At 39.7% G+C, this 10,378-nt stretch overlaps 2 protein-coding genes across 2 annotated transcripts in view; one reads left to right on the forward strand and one right to left on the reverse strand.

The window, feature by feature from the left end:
- Window positions 1-10,378, reverse strand: part of LOC107095888 (paralemmin-3-like) — a 29,518-nt gene that overhangs the window by 17,386 nt on the left and 1,754 nt on the right. Inside the window, exon 2 of the mRNA XM_015392255.1 lies at window positions 9,432-9,547. Within this exon, the coding sequence (XP_015247741.1) occupies window positions 9,432-9,547 (116 nt within the window). The remainder of the gene's footprint in view (window positions 1-9,431; window positions 9,548-10,378) is intronic.
- LOC107095894 lies at window positions 2,554-9,092 on the forward strand. Its single transcript, XM_015392260.1, has 4 exons — window positions 2,554-3,287; window positions 3,642-3,792; window positions 4,073-4,231; window positions 4,425-9,092. Exons 1-4 carry the CDS (start codon window positions 2,666-2,668, stop codon window positions 8,410-8,412), a joined length of 4,920 nt encoding a protein of 1,639 aa, XP_015247746.1. The 5' UTR covers window positions 2,554-2,665; the 3' UTR covers window positions 8,413-9,092.

Below are 10,378 nucleotides of genomic sequence, written 5' to 3' on the forward strand. Positions count from 1 at the left end.
CCATCACCAAACAAGACAATTTCAAGTGCAATCCTCAGAGACTGCATTCCATAAAGGACGCCCTTTACTGGAGAAGTGAGTCTGCAACCTTTTCCTCCTATGCAAAACCAAAAATTCTAATTTCCCACTGAGCCTGAACTAACCGCAGTGTCTTCCCCTCACCTTTCAGTCTCTGTTGAGCAGTGCTCAGAGCACCTTTATTCCAAATAAACCTGTTTAAACCTTTCCCTGGTCTCTCTGTTTGGTCTTCTGCATCTTGGGGTCAGACCTTTAAAATTAAATCATGACACATACAATGTAGTCTAGTACTCTATTATAATCTAAGGGTAAGAAGAAGTACTTTTAGTAGTGTATTCACATTATTTACAGAGACCTGGATAAATATCTGGTTGCACGTGAACAAAATGAGCTGATGTTACAGATTGTGCTTGTGGCACATATCAGGTTGTGAAGTCATGCATCAGAGTAGAAGTAAGAACCTTTTCACACAGAAGAAACAGTAATAGACTTTGGCAAAAAGCAAGCTTTCAAGATCATGAAAAAAACTAAACCCTAAACTGAAACATCTACATGCTTGTGGTTAGTGCAGAGCAGAATAAGAGGTAAAATCAAAACAGCAATTTAAGTAAAAAAAATATATATATATCACAATTTTGATTAATGGCAAAATTCAGCCCTACCTGATACAGAAAAAAATTCTAACAGATTAATACTGCCACTAAGATTTTCTATGATAAGCATCATGTTTAAGGTGATGGGGAGTTTGTTTTTTTTCTGTTACACATACCATTTTGCTGTAACAACAAAATATTCAGGTTTTGTTTAATCTGACCTGATGAAACAACTACTCTCACAGCTTTGTGTTCATATTGTCAATATTTCTGCAGAGCACTGTAAACCTAAACTTTGTATTCACCATTTCCATATACCTGATAGGCCCATATTTACAGCATTTTGGAACAGTTACCCTGCAGCTTCCTCCTTACAGAAACTAAAATGGTCTCAATACCACCTCTGTCTTGTGAAGAGCAGAACAAGCTTGGCTCTGTTTCTTTTTCCCTGTACTGGGCGCTACCTTCTCTGCTGTTTCCTGCAGGGCAAGAGCTACATGCAAGCTGCTGCATTGAGACTCAATTCTAAAGCAAATAAAGCCACCAAATACAGTAATGGCAAAACCTCTTAGATTGAACTTATCAAGAATGATATTCAATGTCAATATTTCAAATATTTTGCAATATCTTTAACCTGAAATTGTGATTTAGCAGGGACTACTTAGGTATGCTCGCAGTGGCAATGCTTTCTCACATGATATACCATACACATAGCTAAACTATATAAAAAAAATAGCACACTTCTACAACTCAGAAATTCTGCACAAATTTGAGGAATGTGCCTAAGGGCTGAAAAACACTATGCAATAGGAAGCGGAAACGGCAGTCTGGAAATTATGTGAAAACAATAGAGTAGCGCTGTGACTTGCAGAGTGTGTAAACAGTCACATAAAAAAAAGAAAAAACTGGCAAAGAAAGAAGTGCCTTTAGGATTCCAGTCATAGGCCGAACCAGGAAACATGACAGGTCATAGTTACAGGTCATCTATGTGAGCCTGTAGACAGAATGTGTGAAATGGGTTGGTGTGCAAACAAGATGCAGAAAATAAACAGATGATGTTTGCAGAGTGAAATAAAAGCAAGATGTAAATTTGTTTAAGCTACTGTTTTTAGGACAGTTTTTTGGTATATTTACTAACCCTCGGAGGACCAACAGGCTTTTAGGGGACTGAATGCTGGTCCTAATGTGGCGGACCCCCATTTGTGACCTTAGAGAATCAGTTTAGAGATCATGTAGAGAGCGTGTAAATGAAATTTAGGGCCCTGTCACATCTTGCAGATTTAGATAGCGCATGCCTGATGTCCCAGAATCCCCTAAAACGCTGTCATATGCTGGACTTTCTATGTATTTTTTTTTTTTCAATTTTGGGCGTATACATAGCGTATTCATAACAAGACAAGAACTTATGTCCAATGACATACTAACTTATGCACAACGCTTAGCATCAGTGAAAGCTGCTCCCCTCAGTTAGGGTAGAGAAAAATAGGAACATACTGATAATGGTTAGAGTAAATGTAAGGGTTAGGCATAAATGGAGTAAAATGAGTTTAGGTCAATAAGTCTTAATCCTGATAGAAAAACAAACTAGTGTGTGTGTGTGCTCTTGTTTTTAAAACAAGAGCACACACACACACAAGGTGCCAAACACAAGGTGGTTTAGGTTAGGGTTAGGTAGGAACCCATAATGTTTAGTGTTAGGGTTATACTGTAGAAATTAATGGAAGTCATTGAAAAGGCCCCACAAAGATAATGAGGCAAGTTTTAGGCCATAGGCTGAAGCCTGTATCGTTCAGGTTCGCTCCACCTATTTAGGGACTACTAAATGACACCTACAATAAAATCCTAAGTGCATTTTGAGCCCATAACCAAAAGTTCTCCAATCGCTTTGCGCCAGTATTTTTACAATAATTACTTAAAAGTGTAACTATATCGGTAGCCTGATCACAGCATTAATCTATGCTCGAATCAATCCGCCTAGCCGTTAGCCAATCAGAGCGCGTCCTTCAGGTACGCCCTCCCACTTCAGAAGCGGAGAGAGATGAACAACAACAAACATGGCGTCTCCCATGGAGCAGAGTGTTCCCGTTGGATCAGACAGAAAACGCAAGAAAAATGTGGATTATAAATGCATCACACACATATCATCGGTAGACAAAGAACGGACACAGCCACTAACAGTTGTTCGTTGGAAGAAGCTGGTTGTATGTGCCCGTAAGTGGCTAGAAATTGACGGAATCGACCGCACGTTGGCGGAGGCTGTATGTGTACACGATGAGTCCGCCAGAAATAACAATGACGATTCCACGTCAGCCCTGGCTTGTCCAGACGAAAATCTTTCTAGATTCTTGGAGGTAAACAAACTTGGTTTTCATCCAACTTGTTATAGGCGTTTCATTGATAAGAAACGAATTGCCAGTGCTGAAAAACTAGCAGTAAAACGGGGAGCATGTGGTGGTGACAACAATGGTTCTGATTCTGATCACGAGTCTTCCACAACCACGTCCACGACTAGCCGGCCACCATCTCCAAAACGGTTGAGATCCACGACTAAATCATCGAGCTCTGGCAATGTACTTCCTGCTGTCTGTATAATTTGCAAGAGGGCTGACCGCTTTGTGAAAGAAGGACACAAGACAAAGAAAGATAAATTGGTCCAAGCAGAAACTATAAATGCTGGTGAGTAGACAATTTGCAGACTGCATCTTTGTTTGTGGCTTCTAACCAAAAGCAAAAGTAATACATTTGTTGGTAAAAAAAATAAATGCATGTGTAATTGGTGCCAGCCCAAGCCTGCTCTTTTCATTGTGAAGTAAGCTTATGAAGGCTATGTGTAGGGCCTCAAAAATAATAAAAGGCATTATTATGAACTTGAAGTGATGATAGGCAATTAATTCATTTGTCAAATAATGGTTAGATTTTAAATTTGTCACCCAACTACCAGTTCAGTCTCGTAAAACAGAGAAAAAGTATTTGATATTATTTGTTGGCAGCTGGTTTATGATTGAACTTTTTTAACTCTCTCTTTACTAGGGAGTTTGGTTAAAGCAGCTGAACTGAAAATGGACGAATCCATCCTCAAGGATGTACGTGGAAAAGATTGTGTCGCAATTGAAGTGCGGTACCACAAACGGTGCTACAAAGAATATACAAGATTTCTGGGGGCTACAACAAGTGATGAAAGGTAAATTTCAGATAATTCAAGTAGAATATTTATGAAATACAAATACTTGAGAGTGAACCATATATTGATGGTAGGGTTACATTCTGGGGTTAAACATTTTTAAAAGTTGATTATTCTTACAAATGAAGCCCAGTTAGTAGAGAAATGATAAAAATTTGGATGCAGTTTTACATAAAACATTTTAACCATAAATCTGTATGAAATGAGATATTCTATCAATGTTAATTTTAAGATTGAGTGAGCATTTTAACTAATCTGTATTTTGTATTGTTTCACACAGGATGCCAAAAGCCTGGGAGTATGCCACTGTGTACACAGAATTTTGTGACAAAATAATTTGGGGACAGTTGATTAAAAAACAGGAAATCTTCAGGATGAAAAAGCTCTCTACCCTGTTCCAGAAAATGATACGAGAACACCATGGTCATGGAAGTTACAGGTAATTATGATTCATTAATAGATTTTGATATTATTCACATCAGGGCTGCGCAGTGGGTAGCCCTGTTGCCACTGTTGTCCTGGGTTCAAATCCAACCCTGGGTCTTTGTGCATGGAGTTTGCATGTTCTCCCTGAGCATGGATGGATTATTCACATCAGCATATATTTATTATTCCTTGTAAATTTTTTACAGATCAGATCTTCTGAAGAAAAGACTGAGGCAAGACTTTCCCCAACTAAATTTCTACAAGCCTCCGAGGAAAAACCTAAGTGAAATGGTTTTTACAGAAGCTACAGGACTTCTCAACAAGGGTACATCTACTGAAACTGAGTCATCAGGATCGCAAGAGACTTTGTCGAGTGGTGGAGAGACAGTTCAGGAAAGTGGTACATATGCAGCACAACAAGACCGTACCAGAATCATTTATAGTGCAGGTATAATTCTTAAACAAGCAGTTAAGAGTGCCCCTAACATGAGTGCCAATTGGCCTCCTACATCTGAGGATCTAAATATTTCCTCAGCTAGAAAGATTGTGCCAATTGAACTGTATAATTCACTTGCTTGGTGCATAGGTGTAAGTGATGAGTTGACATTATCTAACATGGTAAATGTATCGGAGGAGGTTGATCTTCGTTTATTGTCAATCTGCCAAGATATTATTTATTTATCCTCAAAAGGTAGAAATCAAACCCCAAAATCTCTAACACTTGGTTTAACTCTGCGCCACTTGACAGGGTCATTTCAGGTTGTAAACCTGGTAAGTAAACTTGGTCACTGTGCCTCTTGGGAATCTGTAGTAGGTTTGGAGACGAGTCTTGCTCAGCTTCAGTTGTCCAGAGGTTTGGATCTCCCACAAGGGTTTGCCAGTAATAACTTTACTGTTCTAGTGTGGGACAATATAGATTTTGGAGAGGAAACATCATCGGGGAAGGGTACCACCCATCACACTAATGGAATCATGATTCAGAGAAAGTATTCTGAGACTCTAATTCCCCAGGCTCAAGTGGAGGTAAAAAAAGGTGTAAGGTCCTTAAAGCCCCAGGAATTGGTCCTTGAAGTATATCGTCGTAGACCAAGGCAAGGTCCAGGCAGTGTGACTGATAAGTCGAAGGATTCTGAAGATATTCATGTGGAAAACCTTAGGTTGTCCAAATCGTTAGACTTTGCTTACATTTTGTCAAAGTTCACTACCTGTGCTTTGGGCATTATTCCAGGTTGGACAGGGTTTAATATAGCCTTGACCAAAGGTCAGACTTGTGAAAAATCTGTGATCTATTACCTTCCAGTTATCGAAGCCTCTCCAACAGAAATGACAACAGTCAATACAATTCTAAAGAGAAGTATTGAGAGAGCGGACCAGTTACAACTTCCCCACATTGTTCTTGTCTTTGACTTAGCAATATATGCAAAGGCACAAGAGATACGCTGGCTTGACGATGATATCCAGAAAAGGGTTGTGATCCGTCTTGGTGAGTTTCATACATGCATGTCTTTCTTAGGAATGATCGGGAAACGGTTTGGTGATGCAGGGCTATCTGATTTGTTAGTAGAAGCAGACATTGTTGCAAAAGGTTCGGTGAATGGAGTAATTTCAGGCCATCACTATAACCGTAGTATTAGAGCTCACAAGCTTCTATATGAGGCATTACAGCGCCTGCGATTTGCTAACTTTGTCGCCTCATTACCTGATGAAGAATCAGAAAGGATAAATCAAGTCATGGAAACTTTGAAAACATCATATCATTTGTCGCCTATGTCGGTTTTTGATCTCATCCAGGCTGAAGATTTCCAAGATATCATGAGTTGTTATCAGAAGTATGTTGATACTAAGAGTGAATCTAGTCCTACATTTGCACTTTGGAGTTCTTATCTAGATATTGTCCAGGTATTACTTAGCTTTATCAGAGCAACCAGAGAGTCCAATTGGAATTTGCATATTTCCACTCTAAAGTATATGCTTCCATGGTATTTTGCATATGACCACATAAACTATGCCAGGTATCTTCCAGTTTATTGGCTTGAAATGATGAACTTGTCAGACACCCACCCTGCATGCTATGAAGAAATCTCTGAGAAAAGAAATTGGACTGTTCAACGCCAAGATGCATATGGATTTTCATCCATTGCATGTGATCAGGCTATCGAACAGACATGCAACCGTGACACCAAAACTAGTGGTGGGCTGAAAGGTATCACACTGAATAGAGGAGCAACTCAGAGATGGGTTCTTGCACAACCCCATCGTGCTGCCATAACACGACAGTGTGAATCAATGGCCGGTCTCAGTCACGAGACAAGGAGCTCCAAAGAACTTGACCTGTCTCGGATGAAAAAGAATGAGAGTGACATCAGATCTATAATAGATTCTGTTGACAGCATGATCAACCCATTCGAGTACCAAGGAATGGATCTTGTGTGTCTGAGTTCAGGGGCAGTTGCTACAGAGGAAATAAAGACAGACCTCCTTGCAGCAAAACTTAAGGGTGAGATGGCTGTTGATCAGTATATCTCGGAGCGCTTGGTCACAAACAAAACAGATGTGTTCAGACCTCTGAAAATGATGAAGCTGAAGACCTTCAAAGACCTCCAGAAAAAGCCATCCAAAAAGTCATCTAAAGACTCTGATGTGAAGAATGATCGAAACATATTTGCTAGGCTACTTATTATTGGTCAAAATAGCAAGGTAGATCTACATGAAATCCTGTCTTATTCTCTTGGGCCAGTTTCATATCCTCTTGCAGCTGATGATGGCACAAAACTTGCCAAGACTAACAAAGCAGCTCTTCTAAATTTTATAGAAGAAAAGGTGACAGACTGTCTATTTGATGGAAAGCCAGATGATGCAGCACTGATGATTGATGGAATGGCAGTTTTGCAGTCTGTTAGCTCTGTTCCGAGCACATTTGGTGAGCTAGCTGATAGAATACTCCAGGTTGTCATTAGCCTTGCTTGTAAGTATAGCTGCAGGCGAGTTGACTTTGTTACTGACCGTTACCCTACTATTAGCATAAAAAATATTGAGCGATCACGGCGAAGCTCTTCAGGGACCCAAAAAACAAGTATATACAGCAAAGATCAGAAAACTCCAAAACAGTGGAATAAATTCTTATCAGATGGTGACAACAAAGAATCCCTAGTGGAGTTTCTTTTCTCTGTATGGAAGGATGCTGATCTCAGTTCGCTAAAGCAGGACATTGCCATTTTTGTGGCTCATGGAAAGGATTGCCATCTGTTGAGGTATGTTGGTGGTAAAGTTAATCTGTCTGTTGTACCGGAGCTGACTTTATGTGACCACGAGGAAGCAGACACCAGGCTTTTACTACATGCTAATCATGCTGCTAAGACGTTTAGCTCTGTCATTATCAGAAGTCCTGATACAGATGTTGCAGTTATCGCTATTTCTCTGAAGTCTTGTTTGCCTGCTCACTTGAATCTGTTCTTCTTAACCGGTACGCAACAGCATACGCGTATGATTGATATCGGCAGAGTTGCTTCTTTTCTAGGTGTTAAGATAAGTGAAGCATTAATTGGGCTCCATGTTTTTACAGGCTGTGATTCAGTCAGTGCTTTCTTTGGCAAGGGAAAGAAAAAGGCTTTGGAATTACTGATGAAAGAAGAGAGATTCTGTGATGCTTTTATCAAACTAGGTCATAGTTTTGATTTGGAAGACAGATGTAGTTCTGAACTGGAAAGGTTTGTTTGCCATTTATATGGTCAGCAGGTGTCAAATGTGAATGAAGCACGGTACAACCTATTTTGCGTGTCTTCTCCTTCAGAGAAGCTTTTGCCTCCTACAAAAGATGCCCTCTACCAGCACAGCTTGCGAGCCAATTATCAAGCAGCTATTCACCGGAGATCGCTTGAGCAACAGATCTGCGCTCCTTCTCCTGAGAGTCATGGCTGGATTTTAGAAGGTTGGGCATTGTCTATAAAGTGGATGACTATCGCTGCGGCCCCAGATGTGGTTCTTAAAACATCTCGCTGTTCTTGTAAAGTCGGAAAATGTTCTCAGGGTAAATGCTCCTGTTTAAAAGCAAAAGTCTCTTGTTTCTTTTCCTGCAAATGTGTGGACTGTGAGAACCGTAATGCTACACCTGATGAATTGTCTCTCCAGACATCGGAGAGCATTGATGAAATGCCAGACTCTGAATCAGATGAAAGTGATTTTGATTATTCATAATTTCTTTGTGTTTTCTATTGTAATTCTGAAGTCGTAGCAACCTGAAGTGATCCTAAAAAGTTTAACATCTCATTGTTTAAAAACAGAAATGTCTTTGTGCCTAGTTTTCATTGTTCAAATTTTAGCTGTGTTTCAGTTGTTTCCTAAAATTTTGCTTTCAATATTGTAACTGGTCTGCTAGGTGATAAAATTAACACCACTTTTCATAGTTATTAGTTAACCAGACACAAAAGGATATCTTGCTATTAGAGTTTTTCAATTGAAAATTCAAAGAATTGCAGTTTTCATGTGCAATAAAGATATATTTTGGGAGATGTGAAATTGTTAAAAAGTGTGTTTTTTCATTTAGAATAACTGATTACATAAAGCACGCAGAACATTGCCGCTTTATAAGCTCTGAGTAAGTATGAATGTCTGTGGGAATCAAAATTCTGAGTCCGATCGCCTTAATAATAAAAAAGTTACAAGGGTTTGAAAATGCTAGAAGACCCAAATTTGTCACTTTTTCGGGTAAACTGCCACCTTTGGCACCCATTTTCTCAAATACTGGCAGGAATCCTATGGAGAACTTTTTTTCCCAGCTCGAGTACATATTTAAGATTAGAAAACTGCTTTCGAAAAGTAGTCCCCAGGTTAGTGGAGCGAAATCCTATTTCTAGCCTCATTTTGAGCTTCAGCCTATGGCCTATTTGTGTCTGTGTGTGTGTGTGGCTGTACGTGTCGAGCCCTTATTCACCATCAGATTGAAGACCAGGTGTTGCAAAGTGAGGACATTTTGCTGGTCCTCGCTATTTTGCTAATGGTTAGGTTTAGGGCTAAGGTGTAATTGGGTTAGGTTAGGGTGAGGTATGGACTGGTAATGGTTAGGTTTAGGGTTAGGGCATAGAAAGGGTTGAAAATCAATGGAAGTCAGTGGAAGTCAACACATGGTCCTCACTAAATATAGCAGAACGAGTAGGGGTGTGTGTGTGTATGTGTGTGTGTGTGCAGGCCAGGCTAAATCATCCTCGGTATCAGACCTTGAGCTGTTGTTGTCTCAGCCTCTCATCCTCCTTTTCTCTCCTGGCTTTGTCTTGCTCTTCCTGTAACCGGCGCTTCTCCTGGAAATGGACAAAAAATACAGCAGAGGCAAATACTTAAAAGTTCAGACTCCAAAGACCATAAGACTGTGATTAACCATAACTTCCCTGCTTACGCTGAAGACTTTATGAAGTCTTAATAAAGTATTTCTTTCTTTTATAGTACACAGATTCAAAATAGATTTTCGGTCAATTTGTATCATTTTTAATTAGCCTAAAACATGTACAGTTTTGATAATGCAAGAGATTCTTAATTATGAAATGAAGACAGAAAACTAATCTAAACCCAAACTGATTTTATTTGTCAGCACATTTATGTTTGGCATTTCAAGCTGAGGGATTGTTTTGTTTTTGTTTCTTATGCGGGAGGGGTGGGGGCTCTAGCTCCTTTCAAGCTGGTTGGCTTCTGCTGCTGCGCAGCGTTCCTGTGAGCCAGCTACAGATGGAGGTCTGCTCTTTCACCAAATCATTCAAACAAATGAATAGAGCTGCTTTAATAGCAGCTAGTTACTCTGGACTCAGAGTGTTTTTGTTTGTCTTCCTCCGTTTTCCATCACGCTTTTCATCGCTCATTTTAAGGTGTTTGCCTAATGGCTTGAAGGCTTTGCCTCTTTGGTTCTTTTTTGCTGTCTCTCCCCTCCCCAAACATTTCTAATGACCAGCTACTATGCCAATGGGAGTCTGACGCTTTTTGAAGGTTCCAGGAGACATAGCTTTCTCTGACTGTAAGATACATGCAGGTCAGTGTATTATTTAGTCATTTGATTTTCACATCTTTTCTTGGTCTTGGAAAAATTAAACAAAATGCAAAACTATGGAGCCAAATCAGTCTTAAATTTTCACAAATACACATATGTGATTCATACATGCACAAGCTCCACAAACAC

The sequence above is a fragment of the Cyprinodon variegatus genome, unplaced genomic scaffold, assembly GCF_000732505.1.
Source record: "Cyprinodon variegatus isolate N-32 unplaced genomic scaffold, C_variegatus-1.0 Scaffold582, whole genome shotgun sequence".
NCBI classification, from domain to species: domain Eukaryota; kingdom Metazoa; phylum Chordata; class Actinopteri; order Cyprinodontiformes; family Cyprinodontidae; genus Cyprinodon; species Cyprinodon variegatus.

Coding starts and splice junctions, on each gene's coding strand:
- LOC107095894 (XM_015392260.1), top strand. CDS start 2,666: ATGGCGTCTCCCATGGAGCAGAGTGTTCCCGTTGGATCAGACAGAAAA. Junction 3,288..3,641: donor AGCAGAAACTATAAATGCTG/GTGAGTAGACAA, acceptor TCTCTTTACTAG/GGAGTTTGGTTAAAGCAGCT. Junction 4,232..4,424: donor CATGGTCATGGAAGTTACAG/GTAATTATGATT, acceptor AATTTTTTACAG/ATCAGATCTTCTGAAGAAAA.